This window comes from Aspergillus versicolor, assembly GCF_001890125.1.
Source record: "Aspergillus versicolor CBS 583.65 unplaced genomic scaffold ASPVEscaffold_4, whole genome shotgun sequence".
In the NCBI taxonomy this organism is placed as follows: Eukaryota; Fungi; Ascomycota; class Eurotiomycetes; order Eurotiales; family Aspergillaceae; genus Aspergillus; species Aspergillus versicolor.
Genome location: NW_024467527.1, coordinates 493009 through 516118, shown reverse-complemented (window position 1 = coordinate 516118; position 23110 = coordinate 493009). Strand labels below are relative to the sequence as shown.

General features: G+C 53.6%; 13 protein-coding genes across 13 annotated transcripts; 7 read left to right on the top strand and 6 right to left on the bottom strand.

The window, feature by feature from the left end:
• Nucleotides 1-1556: 1556 nt before the first annotated feature.
• ASPVEDRAFT_27859 (uncharacterized protein) lies at nucleotides 1557-3066 on the top strand (the record flags this gene model as incomplete). The annotated part of the gene is made up of 2 exons (XM_040810056.1): nucleotides 1557-1575; nucleotides 1622-3066. 2 exons carry the CDS (start codon nucleotides 1557-1559, stop codon nucleotides 3064-3066), a joined length of 1464 nt encoding a protein of 487 aa, XP_040666939.1.
• A 485-nt stretch (nucleotides 3067-3551) lies between these two features.
• ASPVEDRAFT_40732 (uncharacterized protein) lies at nucleotides 3552-4363 on the top strand. Its single transcript, XM_040812195.1, has 2 exons — nucleotides 3552-3883; nucleotides 3935-4363. Exons 1-2 carry the CDS (start codon nucleotides 3565-3567, stop codon nucleotides 4288-4290), a joined length of 675 nt encoding a protein of 224 aa, XP_040666938.1. The 5' UTR covers nucleotides 3552-3564; the 3' UTR covers nucleotides 4291-4363.
• Nucleotides 4364-4374: 11 nt separating this feature from the next.
• Nucleotides 4375-6230, top strand: ASPVEDRAFT_620445 (uncharacterized protein). Its single transcript, XM_040815593.1, has 3 exons — nucleotides 4375-4694; nucleotides 4738-5937; nucleotides 5986-6230. Exons 1-3 carry the CDS (start codon nucleotides 4588-4590, stop codon nucleotides 6101-6103), a joined length of 1425 nt encoding a protein of 474 aa, XP_040666937.1. The 5' UTR covers nucleotides 4375-4587; the 3' UTR covers nucleotides 6104-6230.
• Nucleotides 6231-7041: 811 nt separating this feature from the next.
• ASPVEDRAFT_620438 (uncharacterized protein) lies at nucleotides 7042-7335 on the bottom strand. The gene is made up of 2 exons (XM_040815592.1): nucleotides 7261-7335; nucleotides 7042-7213 (listed from the first exon to the last, which is right to left on the bottom strand). Exons 1-2 carry the CDS (start codon nucleotides 7316-7318, stop codon nucleotides 7062-7064), a joined length of 210 nt encoding a protein of 69 aa, XP_040666936.1. The 5' UTR covers nucleotides 7319-7335; the 3' UTR covers nucleotides 7042-7061.
• Nucleotides 7336-8217: 882 nt separating this feature from the next.
• ASPVEDRAFT_82711 (uncharacterized protein) lies at nucleotides 8218-8845 on the bottom strand (the record flags this gene model as incomplete). The annotated part of the gene is made up of 3 exons (XM_040817244.1): nucleotides 8218-8509; nucleotides 8557-8678; nucleotides 8729-8845. 3 exons carry the CDS (start codon nucleotides 8843-8845, stop codon nucleotides 8218-8220), a joined length of 531 nt encoding a protein of 176 aa, XP_040666935.1.
• Nucleotides 8846-9113: 268 nt separating this feature from the next.
• Nucleotides 9114-10004, bottom strand: ASPVEDRAFT_52183 (uncharacterized protein; the record flags this gene model as incomplete). Its single annotated transcript, XM_040814594.1, has 3 exons — nucleotides 9114-9197; nucleotides 9249-9337; nucleotides 9380-10004. 3 exons carry the CDS (start codon nucleotides 10002-10004, stop codon nucleotides 9114-9116), a joined length of 798 nt encoding a protein of 265 aa, XP_040666934.1.
• Nucleotides 10005-10809: 805 nt separating this feature from the next.
• Nucleotides 10810-11914, top strand: ASPVEDRAFT_82709 (N-acyl homoserine lactonase family protein; the record flags this gene model as incomplete). Its single annotated transcript, XM_040817243.1, has 6 exons — nucleotides 10810-10842; nucleotides 10898-10912; nucleotides 10962-11012; nucleotides 11071-11449; nucleotides 11505-11635; nucleotides 11684-11914. 6 exons carry the CDS (start codon nucleotides 10810-10812, stop codon nucleotides 11912-11914), a joined length of 840 nt encoding a protein of 279 aa, XP_040666933.1.
• Nucleotides 11915-12125: 211 nt separating this feature from the next.
• On the top strand, nucleotides 12126-13325 carry ASPVEDRAFT_129814 (SDR family oxidoreductase; the record flags this gene model as incomplete). The annotated part of the gene is made up of 2 exons (XM_040806666.1): nucleotides 12126-12637; nucleotides 12680-13325. The coding sequence occupies 2 exons, from the start codon at nucleotides 12126-12128 to the stop codon at nucleotides 13323-13325; spliced, it is 1158 nt and encodes a 385-aa protein (XP_040666932.1).
• An 8-nt stretch (nucleotides 13326-13333) lies between these two features.
• Nucleotides 13334-15817, bottom strand: ASPVEDRAFT_82707 (Zn(II)2Cys6 transcription factor; the record flags this gene model as incomplete). The annotated part of the gene is made up of 1 exon (XM_040817242.1): nucleotides 13334-15817. The coding sequence occupies one exon, from the start codon at nucleotides 15815-15817 to the stop codon at nucleotides 13334-13336; it is 2484 nt and encodes an 827-aa protein (XP_040666931.1).
• A 432-nt stretch (nucleotides 15818-16249) lies between these two features.
• Nucleotides 16250-18100, bottom strand: ASPVEDRAFT_82706 (uncharacterized protein; the record flags this gene model as incomplete). The annotated part of the gene is made up of 2 exons (XM_040817241.1): nucleotides 16250-17829; nucleotides 17887-18100. 2 exons carry the CDS (start codon nucleotides 18098-18100, stop codon nucleotides 16250-16252), a joined length of 1794 nt encoding a protein of 597 aa, XP_040666930.1.
• Nucleotides 18101-18475: 375 nt separating this feature from the next.
• On the top strand, nucleotides 18476-20045 carry ASPVEDRAFT_82705 (uncharacterized protein; the record flags this gene model as incomplete). The annotated part of the gene is made up of 2 exons (XM_040817240.1): nucleotides 18476-18586; nucleotides 18630-20045. 2 exons carry the CDS (start codon nucleotides 18476-18478, stop codon nucleotides 20043-20045), a joined length of 1527 nt encoding a protein of 508 aa, XP_040666929.1.
• A 112-nt stretch (nucleotides 20046-20157) lies between these two features.
• ASPVEDRAFT_131095 (fumarylacetoacetate hydrolase family protein) lies at nucleotides 20158-21104 on the bottom strand (the record flags this gene model as incomplete). The annotated part of the gene is made up of 2 exons (XM_040806783.1): nucleotides 20158-20768; nucleotides 20834-21104. 2 exons carry the CDS (start codon nucleotides 21102-21104, stop codon nucleotides 20158-20160), a joined length of 882 nt encoding a protein of 293 aa, XP_040666928.1.
• Nucleotides 21105-21360: 256 nt separating this feature from the next.
• ASPVEDRAFT_150031 (uncharacterized protein) lies at nucleotides 21361-22460 on the top strand (the record flags this gene model as incomplete). The annotated part of the gene is made up of 3 exons (XM_040808221.1): nucleotides 21361-22158; nucleotides 22216-22272; nucleotides 22328-22460. 3 exons carry the CDS (start codon nucleotides 21361-21363, stop codon nucleotides 22436-22438), a joined length of 966 nt encoding a protein of 321 aa, XP_040666927.1. The 3' UTR covers nucleotides 22439-22460.
• Between the last annotated feature and the right edge of the window lie 650 nt (nucleotides 22461-23110).

Here is a 23110-nt window from a genome sequence, read left to right as displayed (position 1 = left end):
TTTCTGTAGGGTATCCAGCTTTCGCGTCGATTTGTCAGGACTGCCGCTGAAGACTGAAAGCATGAGTATCACTGTTGAGTTGATTCAATCTCCAATACGTATCAATGCTCAGCGAGCAAGCTGGCTTGCGAATAATGAGAACCTGAGTTGAGCCTTGTTAGCCCACAAAGACAGATATGAAGATGAGCCATTGTCCAGGCAAAGCGGTCATTCTTTATCCAATATGGACATAAAACTGCCTCTCTCCTCCGGCTGGAGTTCCTATATCACCCATTTCACTACACTACTAAACGAAGCTACAGCAGTATGAGTGCGTCACCCATCGCCCGCTCCTTGTTCGTCGACAAGATGGACTACTCCATTCTCTTGCTACAGGTGACCAAGAAGCTATCCCAGGCCCAAATGGAGGCCGAGGACTGTGTTCTGAGTTCTTATGAAGCAGAGTTTGTATTGAACCACCTTCCCTGCGAGACCAACGAGGTATCGCAAGTGTTGAATGGAGAAAACAGCGAAGAGCAAGGATCTGCTGATGAGCAGGCACATGGTGAGTCGGGGGAGTCAGGGGTGTGTTTCTAGCATTGATCTAGTAATGCCTAATATCAAGGTGGCGTGTTTTGCATGTAGCTCTATTGACTCTTGGTGCATTTAATTATTACCTAGTTGCATTGTCCACCTCCTTGTTCCTTTATATTCGCTTATTTAATCTCATCTTATGTCTTTCGTTTCATGTCTTATTTCCATTGCCTTATCAATCGAGCCTATTCATTACTTGTCTACTAAAAAAGAGACAAAGCTTAATCTACAACGAGAAGAGAAAACCATCTTCAGCTCATATTCAACAGAGGATAGCGAGAAACTCTAGACAATTGGCTGATTAGAAAGAAATTGACTATCATTAAAGAAATGCATAGAATATAGTGAATAAAGACCAGAGATTCCAACAAGGACAGGACATTGCCCGCTGGGATCATGCGTCTAGTGGAAGTGATATTACGGGCGAGAATGGAAAAAGCTCGTGCCAGAAGACTAGCCCTGGCATTCAAGGCCTCTATGGGTGAAACAATAATTACTCATTCTAGTGGAGAACTGTGCCAATCGCATGAATCATGTCGGGCCGAAGTGGAAAACGCCGGACAAGAAGAAGATTTCTCGGTGCTCCATATCCTTGGTGGGAGTGGGAAAGCAATCAACGAGAAACGGCATGATAACCATCCGACTCGGCGATGAGATTGCCATGATAGTAGATATATCTATTGCCGTGTATGGTCAGGGTCGACAGAAATATATAGGGCTATTATATCGTGGATTATCAAAGTTAGAAACTGACATAGATTAACTAATCCTACAGGATAGTTATGTGGTTAACAGGTTCAGCGGCCTCAACCTGTCCCAAATAGGAAATGCTTGCATCGGATGTTGATTCCTCCGAACCACAACAAATAATTTTATCACCAGCCGCACTATCAGATCCACCTTTGCAATCGGCCGGATCCTGATCCTGATTCCATGCTATTTAGGAAGCTTTCTCCTGCTGCCATATGGAAACTCACGCCAAAATGTTCATGAGATTTGCCAGTGAGTAGTCGTTACATAGTGGCATGATGACACTGACCGAGAGCAGGCCCCAATGAGCGTCGCACAATTAGCCGCGAAGACTTAGGGTTCTACAATGCCCTTGCCATTGGAGCAATCTATGAACTTCCCGGCGAAGATGTCGATGCAAGTTCTGCAGAATCCTTCATTCAGCCCCTGAAGGACTGCATCCTCGAACATGCATACCTGGGCGTGACAATCAAGGACAAGCACACTGAGAAGCCATTCTTCGAAGCAGTGTCGAGCCTCGACCTGAACAACCACATTTCAGTCCACAACACTTGGAAGGAAGACGGCCAAGACAATGTATCCGAAACAAAAGCCATAGAGAGATTCCTCCTCCCAGTCCTCGACCGCCCCTGGCCAGCCGATATCCCGCCCTGGCGCATCGTCGTCCTCCCTCTCGCCCCAGGAAGCCTTAAAACAACCCGCTGCTTCATCGCCTTCGCCTTCTCCCACGCCCTAGGCGACGGCATGTCGGGGCTAGCCTTCCACCGCTCATTCCTGAACGCGTGGAACAACCAACCCGCCATAAACACAGACACAGCCGAGAAACCCTCATTCATAGTAACATCACCAACAAAAACCCTCCCACCCCCATTCGACACCCCATCTCGCCTCCCCATCTCCTGGTCCTACCTCCTCGCCCCGCTCCTCGCAGCATGCCTCCCAAAATTCCTAAACGACCTCCTCGGCCTGCGCGCCTCAACAAGCACCCTAACCCCAGGAACATGGACAGGACCGGCTATGTTCTTCGACGCGGACAACAGGGAAAGCAGCAGACTGCACCTGCTTGAGATCGAGGAGCCGCTTGTGCGGAATGCCCTGGCCATGTCGAGAGCGCATGGGTCGAAACTCACCGCCACGATGCACCAGATGATTGTGCGTGCGCTGAGCAGAGCCATACCAAATGGAGAAGGCAGGATTACGGAATTTGTCTCGGGGACTGCGATTGATATGCGTGGCTCGATTGGTGTGCCTGGGTATACGTGGGGGTTGTATGTGAATGGGGACCATGGTGTGCATCCGCGTGTGCAGCTGGATGGGGATAAGCAGGGTACATTATCTCATGAGAACTGGGAAGAGGCGAGTCTGATGACGAAGAGTCTGGCGGAGTCTGCGACGAGACTTCAGGACCAGGCTATTGGGTTGCTGAGGTATGCGCCGAGTATCAGGGGCTGGACGGCGAAGAAGATGGGCGAGCGGAGGGACTGTTCGTACCGGGTGAGTAACTTGCTGGCGTTTGATGGGGGCTCTGAGAAGGGGGCTTGGATTAGCAAGGTTATCTTTGCAACTCCGGCTGATGCGACGGGGTCGCCGCTGGCGTTTGATATTGTGAGTCTCAAAGGGGGGAGTTTGGTTTGTTCTGTTGGATGGCAGGCTGGGGCTTTGGGAGTTCCGATTGAGGAGGAGAGTAAACTTGTTGAAGAGATTTGCTCGTCAATTAGGGCTGACTTTGAGGGGTTGATGTGATTGTATGCTTCTAGGTTGAAGATGTTCACTTCGTGTCCAGTTAGGGCTGTCCCTTATATATATAAATATTTAATCATCAGACTCAATATTTAGACCTAATATATGTTTATTTTCTTAAGTATAGTGAAAGCAGACAGCGAATGGCATCGAGACCACCGCCAGAATGCCCAAAGAGGAAATAATCAATCTGGAGGGGGTGGGGTGATTTGGCCAATGAACGGAGGCGAAGGGATCAGATATCATGTTATCTGATCAATCTATCCAGTTTAATGTATACAGAGCTCCTGATAATGAACCTCGGCAGTGAAGGCACGGATTATATTTAGCTGATCTCGGCAATCCATGAAAGTCGCTTGGCAGTCAAGAATGAAGCCATATTCGGACAAACCAAGACGAGGCGTCCGTATTCAATCTTGGCCGTGACAAGGCTGAACCCCAGCGAAGGCCTATAAAGGAGTAACCAGGCCGCTTTCAGTTTGTGAAACATCGATTCCCACGATGAAGAAGATCGTCTATCTTATTCTTCTTGCGTCTGCTATAGCTCAGCAGACATCCGAGACAATAACCACAGCACCTGCAACCCCCACCGCGGGCATTCTTCGCCCCTCCAGCGGAGAAACCATCACCGTAGGCCAGCCGTACACTGTTCGCTGGACCCCTCCGCCTCCTGAAGCAGGGCCTCTGGCCATCGAGCTATTTGGATGGGTTAACAGGATCTCCCAGATCCTCCCAAACACAACGAGCTGTGATGGATGGTTAATAAACACGCAATGCGACAAGCTCGATGTGAATATCTCCAGCGGATCAACCAGTTACGGTACGTTCAAATCTACCAATGTATGATAAAAGCTGTCTGCTAATAGAATAGTCTGGGATCTCTCGAAACCGGATGACGATGATAGATACAGGCTTCCGTATGAAGAAATGTCGCTCCGGATGGGTATTTACGAGGATAATCTTTCGCGCGGGGATTTGCCTAGGGCTGATGCGCCGTGGTATTTGAGTGCCTCGTTTGCACTTGCGAGGGAGACTACAACTAGGACAGCTTCTACTACAACAACTACAACTGCATCTACAACTACAACCTCAACAGGACCTGAGGCAACGGATGGCGCGGACTCGAGTGACGATAGTGCTACCCCGACTGATGCTGCTGTGCTTGTTAGTCCTCAGATGTGGACTGTAGTGACCGCAGTAGGCGCGTGGACTTTTCTCAGTTGGTGATTCGGTTTAGCCAGACGGTTTCCTATACTAGTAATTATAATGCACGTATTCAAAACGACTTGAAGCTCAGGAACCTGTTTAACCAGTGTGATGCTCTGGAAACTTAAACGACAGTTCTTAAAAGAGCACTCGAGTATTTGGAGATATGGCATAATTTCTACTCCAAATCCTTCAGACTCTACTGGTTACCGAGAACTTAGAGCCGAATATGACTCCAGCGGCACTATTATTGCGTGCTAGGCCACAAGGATTATAAATGGTTGTTCCCGGTAGACAAATCGTCCATGTCTATTAACAATGGTGGAAAAGCTTGAACTCATATCGGACACCTTCCAGGTTGGAGATGTCCATAATGCGGACACAAAAGGACTACGACGGAGACTCTTGTGGAAGCTGGACACCAGGTACGTCAACCTATAACGAGATAATGTCTATCTAACAGCCAAGGATACTCCCGCCACTGGCCCTCCTATACCTAGCAAACTTCGTCGACCGATCCAACGTCGGCAATGCAAAGATCCTAGGCCTTGAAGACGACCTCAGTCTAACAAATCACCAATACGCAAATGCCCTCGCTGTCTTCTTCGTCTTCTACGTCGTCTCAGAGCTCCCCTCAAACCTCGTTCTCAGACGAATGACGCCCAAGTTCTGGCTTCCCTTCTTGGTATTCCTCACAGGCATCATCGTGATGTGTATTGGCTTCGTCAAGACATATGCCCAGTTCGTCGTTGTCCGCGCCTTACTCGGAACAGCAGAGGGCGGTCTATACCCGGGCTCGCTGTTATTTCTGTCCACGATATACACCCGTGAAGAGCTAGCCCTGCGCGTGGGGATATTCTACTCAAGCGCATCTCTATCCGGCGCCTTTGGGGGTCTCCTCGCGCGAGGCCTTTCAGCGATCCCTGCGACGTCAACTGTATACGGGAGCTGGCGATGGATTTTCATCATTGAGGGAGTCATCACCTGTGTAATTGCAGCCGGGGCATACTTCCTCCTGCCGAATTCCGTGGCGACTGCATCATTCTTAACCGCTGAAGAACGGGAATTTGCTCAGGTCCGGCTGAAGGAATCGCACCAGTCTGAACAAGAAGAACGATTCCGCTGGTCTGAAGTCCGCAGAGGGATTCTCTCCCTGCAGCTTCTTTTCACAGGGACGGTGTATTTCTCCATCTGCTGTGCGCTGTTCTCTTTTAGTCTGTTCCTGCCCTCAATCATCCAGTCCCTGGGCTACACTGCAAACGAGGCACAGCTGCTCTCCGTCCCCCCCTACGCCGTGGCATCAATAGTCGGTGTGATAGTATCGTTTATATCAGACAGACTACGCATCAGGGGAATACTCATCCTGATTTCCCTCCCGCTCGCAATAATCGGCTACGTCCTCATCGCGCGCGTCTCCAGCAACGTGACGAAATACGGGCTGACTTTCTTAATGGCATCGGGGATCTACGGCTCTGTTCCGCCGCTGCTGGTCTGGATACTGAATAACAGCGCGGGACACTATAAGCGCGCCACGGCGGGTGCGCTGCAAGTGTGCATGGCGAACTGCGGGGGGATTGTTGCGGCGTTTCTGTATCCGAATGTTGAGAAGCCGGGATATGTTAAGAGTCATACGATTATACTGGGGGTTCTTTGCTATGCGTGGATATCGTGAGTTAACACCTCCCTGCTAAATCTGGGGTTGGGCTGATTGTGTAGTGTCTTCCTCAATGTGGTGCATGTGTGGAAGATTAACAAGGACAAGCAGGATGGGAAGTATGACCAGTATATTGGATATAGGGACGACCGAGAGCCTTCTTTTCGATTGGTGCTCTGAACGTTGTAAAGGGTTAGGGCTAAATGTACACTGGACGGTGGAATATCGGGCATGTTGACATGGATATCACCAGCTGCAGCTAAAGATGATAATACCTTTATTATAACTTACCGTAACTAATTAATACAAGGCTGAGTTGTATGATTATCTTATTATAGCCAGAATTTCCGACTGTCGGTGAACCACGCAAGGCTGTCCATTGACTGACTGCGCCACCATCTGTCGCCTCGCCGTCATCTCGTTCTCAATCATCATCCCTCCAGGGAACAAATTTCCTTACTGTGTTATCTACGCTGTGGCGTCACAGTTGTCATGCCGAAACGAAAAACTGGGGAAAGGTGCATGTCCCAGTGCTTATAATACCAAGTTCGATAGTCCGCTCGGGCAGGCGCTGTACTACTCGCATGCTGATATTATTGACTTGCTGCTCAAAGCGGGCGCGTATTTACAGCCTAGAGAATGTGGTAGGGCGCTGGAGATTGCTGCTTATGTGGGGGACGAGTCGATGGTGCGTGCCCTGCTTGGTAATGGTCTGGATATGGACTGCTCGTGGCGGGGGAACTATGAGACGGCGCTGTGGATGGCGGCGAGTCAGGGACATGTGGGTATTGTGCGGTTGCTGTTGACCAAACCCCGGATTGTGGGATTACAAACGAGTTCCTCGGCCTTGCTAGGGAGTCGGCTGCAGGGGGGAGGCATTACGATATTGTGCTTTTGCTGGAGGGGGCACCGTAGTAACAGTTTAGCGACCTGGATATCTCTGATACTATCGCTGGTACATTTCTTAAACCATTCATACAAAACATGCTGCTTCATTAAAGTCCATGGAAGCTAGCAGTTATATTTAAAGACTTATATTGATCACTGAGCACAGCGATGTTGAATCACTAGCCCTCATCTTAAGACAAGTTTTAGATACAGACGTCACTGGTACCACCACCGATACTAATGCTGATTTCTAACAGTAAATAATCGCACAGCTAAGCGGCCAGGTAATACAGAACTGGGCCGGCGCAGTCAACGGGCAATTGGCGATGCAGGTGAAATAGTCGTCGCTGCATTGGGCCGTGATCACGGCGAATCCTTCGTCGGTTTCTTGGATATTTGCAGCTGGTGACGTTAGCAGGGTTGATATTCCAAGTATAGGGTGTTTTTACCGCTTAAAGCGTTGGAGGTTGCGACGAGGGCCAGAGGGATGATAGCGGAGAAACGCATGGTGGTTTTAAGTGTCTTTGGAAGGTAAGAGGTGTTGTCTTACAGTCTTATCGAAGGGGATCCAGGGCCTTTATATATCTTTTGGCCAGGCTAAAGTGCGAAGCGAGTGGTGACCTCTGACTTCTGTCCATGGAATGTTGGTCCTCGCTAAACAAGGAAGTATAGGATGCTATTCCAAGTTTACTCAAAACTATCACCAAAGCGAATAAGACAAGCCAAGATATTCGACTAGCTATGGCATGGCATTGGCCAAGGCACAAAAGGCCCCCAAATGGCAGACCAGTTAGACTACGCGGAATAGATAGATGTTGTAAATTTTTATAGTATCCATGTTATTACTGGAGGAAAGGATATTTCCAGGTCAGCTGAAGGGCTTCCAAGTTAGCTGGGATATTTCTTGAGTTGCAATCAGAGCCAAGCATGCATAAGTGCTTACAGCCATATATTAGTGTCAGACGCGCGCAATGTTACTTTTCAACACACGGCGCTGTCTCCGCGCAGTAATGGGAAGGAATACTATACTTATAACTATCTTGCGATGACAGACTTGCCAATGTTCGAAGCTCTCAAGCACAAAACCGGTAGACAAATACCTCTTCTTGAATATATGAAGGATGTCATACCATGCACTGGCTTGAAGTCGGCGAGTACCATATAGCAAAGTGAAGTTCCAGCGACGTCGGCAGTGTCGGCGATTAGAAGCAGTAAGCACGCCTTAGCACCCCTGCACCGCGAGAATCTTCAGCGAGCTGGGTTCTGCACTGAATAGTACATTTATTGGTGGTGTTCTGACGCACCAAGACTATTCCGGGGTAGCCTGCTTGGCTGCTCAGGTTTGTGAATAGAGCACTCTCATGTAATAATATTTCACTTCCAAATAATGGTCTATACTCGTGATATCAAAGAACTGCAGCAACCACCGCCACCACCGCAGCCCCAGCAGCAAACGACATCCCAGCTTCCTGACCTAGGGCAGAATTCCCAGGACCAGTCTCCTCAGCACCCGCACACTCGGTAGGCGAAGTTGTCGGACTTGTCGAGGTGGTGGCAGTAGAAGAAGTAGTCTCCGCCGTGACAGTCACCGCATACGAGTGGACAGGGTAGGTTGTTGTACCGACCCACCCGCCATCATCCATATGCAGAGAACAAGTCGCAGTGCGATCGCCTTGGTCGCATGCTATAGTAGTGTTGCTTTGACAAGTTAGCGTACGGTTTAGTAGTTAGTAGTTGAGGCTCACTGGTTTACTAGACTCATTGTCGACGGTGCATTGAGTATTGTGATGCTGTCTCCGCTGGGAAGGTCAGTGCAGGTCTTGACCGAGTCTGCGCAGGTGAGGGCGTATGTGGTTGTGTCAGATTCCTGGTGGTGTTAGTGGTATAGTGATATATGATGGATAGGGCAGGACGAACCGATCCAAGGACTTGCCCGCCAAGGGGCTGGCCTTGTTCGTTGTCTGGGATGAAGATGCTGACTACATCTGCTGCCAGGGCGCTGGTGCAGAGGGCGAGGCTGAGGAGGCGGCGCATTTTCTTCTGAATTGGTTGAATGGGAGAAATGTTTTGTGTCGGGGCGCTTACAGTTTATAACTGTGTGTTCAGCTGTCAACTCCACTTGGGCCTGAATTATTAACAGCCAGGCGTCAGCCATTAATTACTTGGGGGTTACAGATTGGCACAAGCCACCCACATAGCCCACTTGGGTTGAGATAGCGCTGGGGCCAAATCACCAGCTGAATTACTGATCTGCTTATTTATGGCAGTATATTAACTGAGTGAAGTCAAGTAATGACAGTATCTATGGCAGAGTGTACCCCCCGTCAATAATCAAGTCCGCTCCCGTCATATAGCAACATGCATCGCTCGCCAGGAATACATAAGCCTAAGAATGTTAGCCAGTACTCCGTATTTCAATATCAACCCAGGAACAAACCCCTTTCAGCTCAGCAGGATCACAGATTCTCCGGCCAGGAATCATCGACAGCCACTTGTCAAACAGCTCTTTCGGCTGCTGCGTGAGCACTACACTCGTTAGCCTAATCCAATATTTATATCGATACATACTCTCCGTCAGAATAAACCCAGGCGAAATGCAGTTGACACGAGCAAAATCCGCCCACTCCACTGCTAAGCTCTTCGCCAGATGCACCGCCGCAGCCTTGGACGCATTATACGCCACCTGCGTCTGGGGGATATTCACCAGCGTGGCACTAACCGACGCAGTGATGATCAGATTCCCCTTGCCCTTCTCTTTAAAGATCTTCCCAGCGGCCTGCGCAGTCCACATCACCCCGTCGTAGTTCACCGCATTATCCCTCCTCCACGTCTCCTCGGTATACTCTAGATTCGGGCAGTTGGTGCAGACTCCCGCGTTTGCAACGACAACATCTAACCCCCCAAAGTATTGTAGCACCTGGTTCATCGTTGCGGCGATGGTGCTGCGCGTTGTGACGTCTGATTGATACGCCTGGACGCGGACCCCGTTGGCAGCGGCGATTTCAGCGGCGGACTCGCTAGCTGAGGCATTGCTGCTGTAGATCAAGGCAACGTCTGCGCCGGCTTCAGCGAGGCCGCGCACTATCTCAAGCCCAATACCCCGGGCACCACCAGTGACGGCGGCGACTTTGCCTTTGAGGGAGAACTGGGAGAGGACGTTGCGGTTGACGTCGGGGGGCTGGTAGAGGGGCATATCTGTAGTTCTGGTAGAGGCAGTTGGATGAAGTTATATGATGTTAGAATAGTGTATTTAAGACCAACTCCCCTCATAAGAACAACAGAACCCCCGCACTTGTTGTCACCGCGTGGATTACCGGATTGGGAATATGCCCACTAGCCCCATACAGCAATTCTCGCGACGTACTGATTCTTATATAGTATTTATATATATACAACAAAGTATACACATAAATAAATAAATCTGCAAGAATATGCAAAAATCCACCTCCCCAGCAATCCCTCCCCTCGGTGTCTCAACCCCAGACCAGCACTCAGGAAACGGTCGGTAGTGGCACCTGGCTTTCCAGTCTCTATTGTCGGGTGAACTGTATAGACGGAGTCACGGAAGTAACCAGCAGACGCACGGTTCTGACTACGGATATGGTGGCCTCCTGAGCCACCTTTTCCGCAGATCGTCACTTTGGTGTATCCAGTATATGAACATCGAGGATACCAGAGGATCAACCCATGTGGAGATTAAACCAGTACTGCGATTGAGGAGATTCCCATATATGCAGGCGGACCCTGGGGTAGATAGTAGAAATACATCGATTCAGGCTGCGTAAATATTAGATCGAGGCTGTCTACGTGAATGCACCCGAATGCATTATTTGTGAGGATCCGGTTTCTTACAACTTAATCACCCCAGATTCATCTTCCTTGGGGTACGCGGGGAAATAAAGGCTATGGTGGCTCCGGTGTATACTTATAGCAACTACAATGAAGCAGGTGGCGTCTCGTCTGCATCAACTCGTCTCCTCACACTCTGCATCGCCGTAATGTCCTCCATTTGTGTAGAACAAGCCCCAAAGGTTTGTGGATCTATAGCCCAACCCGCCTCGCATAACCTTTACTTACTATCCGCAGGGTACCAAGCTCTGGGTATGGTATTTCTATTATTGTGGCCAGGGAAACTGCTCACAGATTGCAGCTGCTTCATCTAGGCTACGTAGAAACAGATGAAGGATTCCTTCTTCAAGGAGTACGTCCTTCACACCACTTATATACCTGAAAGAGTATCTATCCAACTGACCTCCCAGGCTGGGCTCTCAACCGCAAGCAACCCAAACCCACCAAGCCCAAGACGCCAGATGGTGCTGATATCAGTGCTAATTGACCATCCAACCGAAGGCTTGATTCTGTTCGAAACCGGCCCCGGCGAAGCATACCCCGAGGTCTGGGGCCCGCCTGTCAATGACATCTTTGCGCGGGTTGACTACAGTCCGGACCATGAGCTGAAGGCGGCCATTGCAAAGACGGGCAACGATATCAAGGATGTAAGGGCCGTGGTCATGGATCATCTGCATCTCGACCATGCGGGCGGCCTGGAGCATTTTAGTGGTACCGATGTGCCGGTATATGTGCATGAAAAGGAGCTGAAGCATGCGTTTTATAGTGTGGCTACAAAAACTGATGCAGGTGTGTCGTCTATGGAACACTGGATAGATGGCCACGGCTTTAACAAGGATCATAGGTGTCTACCATCCGAAGGATCTGAATACACAGCTCAACTGGCAGGCATTCCATGGGGACGTATTTGAACTTGCTCAGGGAATCACTCTGCGCCATGCACCGGGACATACCCCTGGGCTGTCTATCCTCCAGGTATGACTGTCCTTCAATAAAGGACAGCAGGTTGACATGCAGCCACAGGTGAACTTGGCTAGCAGTGGGACGTGGCTTTTCACCACCGACCAATACCATGTCCATGAGAACTACCACGACTCAATCCCCCACGGATGGCTTGCTCGCGATCAGAAGAAATGGGTGAGGTCGCACCAGATGATCCGGACGATTGCGAAACGCACAAACGCCAACCTGGTTTTTGGCCATGACAAGGAAATGTTTTTCAAGTATAATCATGCACCGGACTATTATGAGTAGCTTTGATAGTAGAAATAGCAGCTAAGCAGTGATTAAACCTTATTTCATCTGATTCTTCTCCGGTGGTCAAGATGCCACATTATCCTGGAGACAATCCGGATAAGACATACATACCCAGCCCCTATAGTTCCCTTATTTAAGCCCTGAACCCTGCCCGCGTCAGAAACAGAAATCAATACATTATAACCATCCATCCACCTTATACAATCCAATGTCCAAAGTCGCCCTCATCACAGGTGCCAACGGCATCACCGGCTCCGCCATCCTAACACACCTAACAACCACCACCACGGCCGCCGAATGGCGCCGCATCATCATCACCTCGCGCTCACCACTGACGCTGGACATCCAAGACCCACGAGTCTCGTTCATCGCGCTAGACTTCTCCCAGGAACCCCATAAGCTGGCGCAGGAAATGCAGCCCATCTGCAAGGACGTCACGCACGCCTACTTCTCCTCGTACGTGCACAAGGATGACTTCGCGCAGCTCAATACCGCCAACGCCTCGCTCTTCGAGAACTTCCTCACGGCCCTCCTCGACTCCGCTCCGGGCCTGCAGAACTGTACCCTCCAGACAGGCGGGAAGTACTACAACGTCCATCTGCAGCCCGTGCCGTCGCCTGTGCGCGAGGAAGACATCCCAAGCGGACGGTACGACGCGGATGCCCACGCGCGGAACTTCTATTACGCGCAGGAGGACTTTCTCGCCCGTAAGCAGCGCGAGTCAGCGTCAGCAGCAGCATCAGCGTCTGCATCGCAGCCAAGAAACTGCTGGACATGGAACGTGATCCGGCCCGAGGCCATAATCGGGAGCACGAGCAAGCCGAACGGCATGAACGAGGCGCTGACGCTGGCCCTGTACTTTTTGACGTGCAAGGAGCTGGGCGTGGCTGAGGCGGTTATGCCTACGAACTGGGCGTACTGGAACGGGACGGACGATGTCTCGGATGCGCGATTGATTGCGGATATCAGCGTGTGGGCGTCGACGAGTGCGCACTGCGCGAACGAGGCGTTTAATGTGGCTAATGGGGATTACTTCACGTGGCGGTATATGTGGCCGCGGCTGGCGGCGTACTTTGGGGTGCGGGGGTCGAGTGAGCAGGGGTTTGCGAGGAAGAGTGACGACGGGTTTCGGCCTGGGGAGAATGTGCTGGAGGTGAGGCTGGAGGAGTGGGCGAGGGATAAGCAGGGGGTTTGGGAGAGGCTGTGTGAGAGGGCTGGGGTTCCTGGGGCGAAGGACACGTTTAGGGCTGGGACTTGGGCGTTTCAGGACTGGGTGTTTTCGAGGACGTGGAGTGCCACGCTGAGTGTCAATAAGGCGCGCAGGTTTGGGTGGAAGGGCCATTTGGATTCGTATCAGTCGTTTGTCGATGCCTTTGACAGGTTTAGGGAGTTGGGGCAGATTCCTTAGTTATACTATCATATCTGATCTATCCCCGGAAACTGATGCCCCAATAGACGCTCCGCAGCAGCCGCAAAAGAGCACCATCCAACCGGCGCAAGAAGTCTGTAAAGATGCAGGATCTGCTTCAGCAGCGGGGCACTCTCCGACCTACATATAGGGATCGAGACGCCCACGTCTCCCAGCCCAGGGAGATTCAACTCGGGAAGCGGCCGCTCATGGCTCCCAGCAAAGGCCCAGAGCACTACCGTAGCATGATGCAGCCCCGAGAACGCCAGGAGATTATGCTTCGCACGCTCGATAACCGGCCGCTCCGTCTCCTGCGCGAGCAGAGTCCAGATCTGGCACGCAAAGTCGACTGCGACGCGCGCATCCTGGCTTTGCGCCCAGACGGTCAACTGGTGCAGCCGCCGGTTGTCGACGGTTTGGTTGTTAGAGACAGCCTGGGAAATGCTGTGCAGGTCTGCAAGAGGCGTGGTGAGGCGCAGAAACGACAGTCGGAAGAGGAGGAGGCTGCTCATGATGCTGGTCCGGCTTTTCGCTGTCTCGGAAGGCTGCTGGGTGGTGCGGACTGCGGTGAAGCTGCGTTCCCATTTGCGGAGGGCTTCAATCAGCCGGAGGCGTTCTTCGTTTAGGTCGTCCATGCGATGGTGCACTGCCCCTAGCTGGTCTGTTTGGAGAGACGATCCTGCTGTGGGTTGTTGATCTGGCGTGATCCCCGGTAGCTGGAGCGACCCCGTCAGGCGCCGGAAAAGGTGAGGGTCGTGGCTGAAGCGCCATACCGGCTCTTGCAGGCCAAAAAGCAGTAGTTCATACCGGGCTGGCTCCATCTCGAGAAGGGCTTCGCTGCGGTCAAATGCAATGCGAACAAGATCACAAAAGGACAGGCGAGCTCGCGGGGCATGCGATCTGATACCCGTAAGGAACTTGTCAACAGAGGGGTTATCAGCGGCAATCCAAAGCTCGTCAGGCGCCGGCAGGTCGAATTCAATTTCCTCAGGAGAGAGAAGAGGACGCGAGTTCATCAGCACGCTGGCGTATACGTCGGCGCGCAGGATACCAAAGGCCAGCCGCTTTCTCGCCTCCAAGACGCACCAGGCGTTTAGCTGCTCTTCTTTGGACGCGTCGGCCGTCGAGCTGTGGGCCCTGGAGACGGTGAATAGATCCATACGTCGAGCCTGAGCAATGAGGACCGCCCCGAGGTGCTGAGCGTAGGAAAAAGCTCGTCGTTGTCCAAAGTAAAGGGCGGCCACCTGGGCCAGCAGCCGAGCCTGAGCCAGTGCCAGCAGGCCTTGCTCCATCTCCTCTACGTTGAACAGCGGAGTAACCAAGGCGAGGCGGATTTCTTCGTGCAAGGCAGTGCCGAATCGAGACTCTTGGGGAGTGCCGTACATGGCTCCTATGGAGGCCAAGACAAGAAACAGTAAGGGGTGTAGTGTGGCCGCGTCGTAATCCTGCGCTCGCAATAACGGCCACAGAGGCGAGAAGTTCCGCTCATACAGCCTCATCAAGCCAGCCAGCATTGAATCCGCGTCTGGCATCTGCCAATCGCCTATCTGGAAGGCCTCGGTGATGCGCAGGGACATCGACCGCCAGTAACAAAGCCGGGATTGTGTCATCTCCAGCTCGGTCCGTGTAGCATACGCAACCAACTCCTGTACCACGCGCGTCTGGGCCTCGGAGTGGCTGCGAGGGACTACCGTGCCCTGATTCCCTTGATTGTGAGGCAGCATTGGGGTTACTGTTCTAGTAAAGTCTCCTGGTGGACACTCTATCACAGGCTCTGCTGCATGACCATCGTCACTGCTTGTGGAAGCCATCAAACCACTCTGATTAGATATCGCAGTAGTAGTTGGAGCGGCAAACCAGTCCTCGCACGGGCTGCCTTGTAGGTAAAGGCTCTCATGCATCCACGGCCACGAGACGGGCTCTGCAAAAGAACTGCTCGTCCAAGAGAGTCCCAAATCACACATGGCACCCAAGTCGCCCAAGTCCAGCATGGCCTGAGGATCTGCAGTACCTAGTGCCATAGCATCAGTATCAGTACCGCAGTCCGGGAGGTCTTCCAGGGGACCACTGGTCTGCTCAGGGCCGGTACTAGGGGTTGGAGGAGCCACTGCCACCACAGGGCCTGCGATACTCGTTCGGCTGACCCTATCCGAGCGCGAGGTGTAGGAACAGTCGCGCTGGTTCAAGGCGCAAGTGTCGCACGGCTGCTCGCCGTTGCATTTGACTCGCGCGGCACGACACGCCTGGCAGGCAGTATGGACTCGACGGCGAGAAGAGGCCTTGGGGCGGGACTCCTGCGGTGAGCCAGCGGCCGTCGCCGTGGGAGAGGCACAGTGGATGCGCATGTGTCGCATCAGCAGGTCGCGGCGCGAGAAGGCGACATCGCAGGTGGGACAGATATGGCGGCTGCGGTGGATGGAGTGGTTGCGGACGTGGCGGGCCAGCGAGCTGCGAGACTGATACCCACGGCTGCAATACTCGCATAGAAACATGAAAGCTGTAGGGGCATTCCAGCCAGACAGGTTGAGACGGGGGTGTGTGAACTGGAGGGGCCCCAGATTTGGTCTTTGCCGCGGGGTTCAAGGTTGGACTGCGATGGCTGCGGGGGTGGGGTCATTCACACTGGCCATTGATACTTGTGCCGAGGACACTTGCTCCGTCAGCCCGTCAGTGTACCTGGAGAGCCTGGAGAGCATCCACGATGTTCTACAGTGAGTGACGTCGCCGGATAAAGTGGCAGCAGCCTGGCCAATCACGAGGCGGGAACAGCACCCCGGTTGGCTTCCTAATCGGGCTTTGTCAGGTGACCGCATATACAGTTACTGTAGATGGGAGCCATCATTCTACTAGAAGCTGGTGTAGTGAGCTCTATTATAGTTGAATCGTAGTTTCATACCAAGACACGACATCCAGCACAGTCTAGACTAACTGCCATCTGGAATACACATCAGGATAGCCCTGATCACCCTCTCTAGTGTCTTGTACGCCTTGTCCGGGTCCTTTCTTGCATTACAACGCCAGCCGACAAAATGGTCAGGTCGAACCAACACGACGCCATCTTCTTGCACCCCACGCACCCTCTCCCACTCACGGTAGCAGTCCAGATACTCGCACCCAAAGCCAACCGTGTACCGAGCAATATCGAGTCCCATCTGAGACACCTTGCGCGCAGCCGTGAGCCAGCACCCACCGCCAATTCCCGTAAAGAGCGTAAACCGGCCCTGCCCGGCCAAGTCAAGCGTCGAGACGCGAGGACTGTGCGCGTCCCGAGCCAGCCAGACATGGGGGAGATGGTAGCCAGGGAATGTAGAAACCATGACCTGCCGCAGCGGGTCCAGGGCGCTGAAATCCGGTGCTTCATCCCCTGGCTCTGCCAGGACTGCCGGTGAGCCGGTGTAGACCTGGTTCATCTGGATGCCCAGCGCCTGCACCTCTGCGTCCAGCGCATCCATGGCCGCGGACCACTCCTCCCGCATTGCACGTCCGGCAGGACTATCTTCTGTCAAGCGCACGAGTGCCTTTTGGCGGGATTCCTGGTCCAGTCCAATAACGCTCCACATGCGCCGATGCGCCTCCATGCCGTCGTTTGCACGTCGCACGATGCCATCGCCCACCGGCTTGCGCTCTGGCGTCAGTGTCTCCAGTAATCTAGCGTGCGCAACGCCCCGGACCACATATGCCAGCTTCCAGGCCAGGTTAAATGCATCCGATATACACGTATTGCTGCCCAAGCCGTTAATGGGCGGGTGGCGGTGCGCTGCGTCGCCGATACAAAGCACCCGGCCGCTCTGCCACGTACTCGCAACCTGGTCGTTGATTGTCCATTGGAACGCCGACAGGATCTGAATAGGGACCGTCTCGTCCCCGATCATCTGGTGCAGACGCCGGACGATATCCGCCTCGGTGGGGGCGGCAGATGTCGTCGCCCCGTCCCTGCGCGCCGGATGCATCGACACCACCCACTCTGTCCAGGGACGCACCATGCGGAAGTTCCCCACGGCCGACCAGTCGGGGGCCGACGGGTTGAGAACCCAGTTTAGGCTCCCTGGGCGGTGCGCGATGTACCGGCCCAGATCGGCGCGGATGTGCACGTTGAACGCGGTGTTGAGCTGGCGGCCTGTGATGGGGACCCCCAGGGCGTTGAGGACGGGGCTGCGTGCGCCATCGCAGCCTACCACATATGCAGAGGTGAGGGTTGTTTCCTGGCCTGTGGTGCGATCGCGGATGACGGTCCGCACGCGGCCACTGCCACTGTCATTGTCATTGTCATTGCTCGCGAGCTGCTGCTCGAGCGACACGAACTCGGTGTAGAAGCGGAACTCGGCGCCTGCTTTCTGGGCCTCCTGCACGAGAATGGGCTCTAGCAGGCTCTGGGGCAGATCGCTCATGTGGCATGGGCTGGCCATCTCGTAGTCTCCCTTTTGCGCGGGCTTGTTTCCCCATGCCCAGAGACGCCCGTATTCCTGGCCGGCGAGCTGGTCCAGGAAGGAGGAATGTTCCATGTCTGCAGTTTAGATCGTGAGCTCATGCTGATATGTGGAGGGGGATGGAGTGATCTCACGCTGTACAGAACTGGCAACCGCCCTGCATTTTGCTTCAATGCCGGCGTCTCGCAGCACCTCCATTGCCCGCTGGTTGAAGATATGCGCGCGAGGTGTGTTGGCCGTGGCTCTGTGGCGCGAGATCACTACAGACCGAACACCCAGTCGACCAAGCAGTAGGGCAAGCGTGGCCCCAGAAGGGCCAGCGCCGATGATGAGGACGGGTGTATCCATTTCATTCAATAAATGTGATGTCGACAACGACAAATCAGTCAGCTGCTTGGCTTTATGCTACAGACAGCATCCGATTCTTGTTCACAAGCTCTGCATGAAACCACCTTCGGACCGACTTGCTGCACAGGATGGATCTACCGTGCGGTTGCCTTGGGGGACTCTGTTGATGCCACCTTATCCGCGGTGGATCAGCAGGTCGAAAACAATCCTATGCCGATCATTGGCAGCTATGAGGGCGACTGTAAGGCATTGAAGGAGTGCTCGGCTTGCTGGTGGAATGGTGGTACTAAATACTGCAAAAGCCCATGTCATCCAAGCCCATATCAGACGAACCTATCCATCAATCCACCTGAATCACCATCAAAGCCAACCGCGATGAGTCTAACAGTCAAGCTGGGCTCTTATCTGGCTGCAGCCAGTGGCACCATTGCCAACCATCCCATCCACGCCGTTCTCAGCCTGGTGACGCTGTACTGTATTCATGTAGTAAGTATTGCGTGCTATACTAGAGCCAGGTCTAACAACCCAGTTGCTATATGCATTCTTGCTATCCCCCGTTCGACATATTCCCGGTCCTTGGTGGGCCAGGGTCTCGAGAATCCCCTTGCTATGGGCAACATATCAGCGACGCCGCTCTCTCTTTGCGTCTTCCCTGCTGCAGCAGTACGGCCCGATTGCGGTCATAGCCCCAAACCAGGTGCATACAAACGACGACACAGCCATGAAGGTCATCTACAACCGCAACTCCAAGAAGACCCCGTTCTATGAAGGAATGGGCTCTTGGAAAGGCGTCACCACCACCCTGGGGTTCGTCGACTATCCCACCGCCGCACCCACCAGGAACAACCTCGTCCAGTGCTTTCAAAACCGGAACCTGGAAAAGCTCGTCGACAGCATGGCCAGCCACATCGCCGAGTTCTGCGAGCTTCTCTCGTCCTCCATCCAAGAGAGGCGCAACGTGGACGGTGTCGTCGTCTTCCGCCTGCTCGCCCTCGACATCGTCACAGACGTCCTCTGGGGCGAGAAGAAAACCCTCATCTCCCAGGCCTCCACCGACACGCCCCTGTTCCTCCGCCGCTTCCACGCCTTCAGCTCCTGGAACGCCCTCAAGAGCTTCATCCCCCTGCTCGACACGCTGGTGAAGTACCTTGGCAGCGCCCGCCTCCGCCAGCTCCGCGCCGACTGCGCAGACATGGACATCACAGCCCGCGACGCCCTCGCCCGCTGGGAAACCCTCCCCGAGCACCACGACAAAGACGTCCTGAGCATGCTGCAGTCCATGAACGCCGCCGAAGACCCAAAGCGCCGTATCCCCACAGCTCACATCCCGGCCTATATCGTCGAGATGCTCGCCGCCGGCAGCTCAACGACATCCCACACCGCCGCGTTCGCCTGCCACCAGCTCGCCCAGCACCCACAAGCACAGGAGACACTGCACGCCGAACTCCGTGCCACATTCCCGGACCCCGCTGCAATCGATGAGCGCAAAATGCTCGACCTCCCCTTCCTGGACGGTGTGCTCCGCGAGACAATGCGGCTGTACCCGATGATCCCGGGCCCGCTGGAGCGGTATCTCGGCCAGGGAGACCACATCTGCGTGGATGGGCTGACGGTTCCCTCTGGGGTGATTGCGTCCACGTCTGCGCTTGACCAGGGCCGGGTGGAAGATGTATACCCAGCGTCTGGGGAATGGAGGCCGCAGCGCTGGCTGCAGGCTACAGAGCGGATGCGTCTGAATTGGATTCCGTTTGGGCATGGGGCGCGCGCGTGTCCGGGCTCGAATCTGGCAATCACGGAGCTCAAGTATATTCTTGGGACGGTGTTTCGCAGGTTTAGGGTTGAGCTGCCGGATGGGACTGGCGATGGGCTTGAGCTTGCGGATGTCTTTGCGGCTGGGGAACGGTCTGGACATGTGTGGTTGAGATTTGAGATGCTGGCGCAGTAGATGTAGGATGGATTATCTAGCTGGGATTATCTTTGTATATGAAAGCATATCAACAGTGCTCAAACATACATGCTTATTGACTATTCCTTGTGTGAATGTGGATACGATATAGCTACTTAAACCTCACAGTATTAACCAGCTCCCCAATCATGCCAATCCTCACAGAAACCTCATCCCCATCCTTTAAAAACCCCGGCGGCGACATAAACAGCCCAACACCCCCCGGCGTCCCCGTCATAATCAACGACCCCCTCTGCAGCGTCTGCCCCTGACTACAAAACGCCACAAGCCGGCGCACCCCAAACCACAGGTCGTCGGTATTCCCACTCTGGCGCAGCTCTCCATTCACGCGCGTCTCCAGTAAGAGCCCGCTCGCCTCCCCAGCAACCCCCGTGCTAACCAGACACGGTCCCAGCGGCGCATACTGGTCAAAGGACTTGCTGAAGGACCACTGCGGCACAGGGCCGGCCTTTGCAGGCTCCCGCTGCCAGTCGCGGCTGGACACGTCGTTGCCCACGGTGTATCCGGCGATATAGTCCAGGGCTTCGCTCTCGGGGATGTCCTTCCCCTCGCGGCCGATTACGACCACGAGCTCGCCTTCGTAGTCGCATTGTGCCTGCGCGATTTGCGGGATGGGTATTGCCGTGTTGTGGTCTGCTACGGCGGGCGAGGGTTTTGTGAAAACCGTGGGACAGGCGGGCAGGGCTCGGCCGGTTTCGAGAACTGCACTGCGGGGTTAGTGACTTGGATGGAGAGATACGAGAGGATGTTTCTGGGACGGAACATACTGTGGGATTTGTAGTTCAGGCCTATGCAGCGGATGATGGGGACGTGCTCTGGCGCCAGGGGACCGAGGAGGGTGTGGACGGCCTCGGTCTGTGTCGTGGGCTGGACGGTGAATGGGTCGCTGCCTTTGTAGACGGTAACATGTAGCTGTCTCGCTTTTGCCAGTTCGGTGATGCTGTCGGTGTTGTCGTCTGGTAGAATAGGCTCTCCGAATTGGACTGGGCCTTGCTCCGAGGCCTGGTACCGGACGAGGCGAGTCCACGGGGGCGACATTATCGGTGAAGTAGATAGATTCTATGCGACGGGAATAGATGTACACAGATTAACTGAGTTAGATTTTGGAATACGGTTGGGCACATCAGTCTTGTATCTGTATGCCGTTGACCACTTTATCCGGTCTGCTGCCACGATATCCAGTATACCACCTTTCCGGCGGATGGAGTGTGCTAGACGCAGAAATAAAGACCGACAGCTCCGTTATTCACCCGGCCAGTCACTGTACATTACACAAAACACCTTACAAGTCACTATGCCTCTCACGCCAGACAGCCGAGTCCGTCTGCTCAAAACGGCATACGTGGTCTATTACCACACCGATCTCGCCGAGGCAAAGCGCTTCCTGACAGACTTTGGCTTGACTGTGGCCCTCGAGCACCCCGGCAGGGAAATATTTTTCCAGGGCTACGGCACAGAGCCGTACGTATACGTCGCGCGCCAGGCCGACTCCGCCAGCAAGTTCGGGGGTGCCGCATACGTGGTAGAAACGCGCGAGGAACTGGAGAAGGCGCACCGCCAGTTCGGGGCCAGTGCTATCGAGCCAGTCCAGGGCCCCGGTGGGGGCGAGCAGGTCACCTTAACCGATCCAGTGGGTAATGCGGTGTATCTCATCTGGGGATGGCAAGAGAAGAAGGAAGCCCACCCCCCGCAGCTGGAGAAGTTGACCGTGAACTACGAAGACGAGAAGCCGCGAAAGGGCCGGTTCCAGCGATTCAAGCCTGGGCCGGCCCCTGTGCATCGCTGGGGCCACTATGGGGTGACATACCCTGAGGGCACGTATGAGAGTATGTACGCCTGGTATACAACAACTCTGGCCCTAGCTCCGTCGGATTTAGTCTACCGGGACGAGAAGCCTATTACCTGCTTTTTCCATATTGACCGCGGTCTGGAGTATACGGACCACCATGCTTTCTTCTTCAAGCCGGCGAAGCCCGGCCAGCAGACTAGCGTGGCTCATGCGGCGTTCGAGGTCCATGACTTTGATGTCCAGCAGCTGGGGCACAATTATCTCACCGAAAAGGGGTATAAGATCTGCTGGGGGGTTGGACGGGTATATCTCTCCTTCTGAACTTTGGCAGTCCCGCTAATATTCCATTCTCCATTGCAGCATGTTCTCGGGAGTCAAGTCTTTGACTACTGGTTTGATACCAGTGGGTTTGTCGTGGTAAGGAGCGTCCTTCCTCAATATCGAACTCATACTGAGATGGCTTTCTATACAGGAACACTACGCAGACGGGGACCTCGTAAATATTGAAACGCCTATTGCGCATGTGCCTGCAGGGCCTGAGGCGCTTTCTGTGTGGGGGCCCCCAGTTCCAGCAGTATTCTAAACGCCAGAATCACAGTTCATGCAGTATACATAATTGTTTCATTTCAATTTAATCGAGTATTCCTGCGCATGCTGCCAGCTTCGAGACCAAGATGGGGAGGTTGACTCGGATCCGCTGACTAGGGTTGAGCTGGTCAGTATGTCGCGGAGTATAAAGTTAGGTTTGTGCCGAGGGTCTGACCGTTGAAAGATCTGCAGAGGGGGTGTTTATGAAGGATGCAGTGTTAGACTGTTGGTGGATGCTAGCTTTAGCTTTGTAGACTACTTGTTAGTGTGGTCTGTGAAGAGTTCAGTTTGTTGTATGGGCTATGTGGACAGCCTGGAATAGCCTCCTGCACGACCAATTCCTGCGTTGACACAGGACTGGTTTCATCAGGTAGAAGAGCAGAGGCCAAGCACAGTCCAATATTTGGGCTGTTAAACGGTTGGACGGTTGGACAGCTCGTTACGGAATATGCAGGCAGTCTGTGACATCTGGACGATCACAACACGCAGAGTTTAAACTTCATATAGCTAGTCTCATTCCTGAGATTCCTGCAATTCCTGGCTCTTTTCCTGTTTCTCAATGCACACCCGTTTCAGATTCCATAGTCCACACTGGCACTCCACAAGACACGAGTCAGGAGCAGGACAGTCCGCTGACTCGGTGGAGGCCGTTCATGCAGGGGCAGTT

Excerpts from the sequence above, each read along its gene's own strand:
- ASPVEDRAFT_620438 (XM_040815592.1), bottom strand. The coding sequence starts at position 7,318 with ATGCGTTTCTCCGCTATCATCCCTCTGGCCCTCGTCGCAACCTCCAAC. Across the intron at positions 7,214-7,260 it reads AACCTCCAACGCTTTAAGCG|CTGCAAATATCCAAGAAACC; the intron begins GTAAAAACACCC and ends TAACGTCACCAG.
- ASPVEDRAFT_40732 (XM_040812195.1), top strand. The coding sequence starts at position 3,565 with ATGAAGAAGATCGTCTATCTTATTCTTCTTGCGTCTGCTATAGCTCAG. Across the intron at positions 3,884-3,934 it reads CAGCGGATCAACCAGTTACG|TCTGGGATCTCTCGAAACCG; the intron begins GTACGTTCAAAT and ends CTAATAGAATAG.
- ASPVEDRAFT_620445 (XM_040815593.1), top strand. The coding sequence starts at position 4,588 with ATGGTGGAAAAGCTTGAACTCATATCGGACACCTTCCAGGTTGGAGAT. Across the intron at positions 4,695-4,737 it reads TTGTGGAAGCTGGACACCAG|GATACTCCCGCCACTGGCCC; the intron begins GTACGTCAACCT and ends CTAACAGCCAAG. Across the intron at positions 5,938-5,985 it reads CTTTGCTATGCGTGGATATC|TGTCTTCCTCAATGTGGTGC; the intron begins GTGAGTTAACAC and ends CTGATTGTGTAG.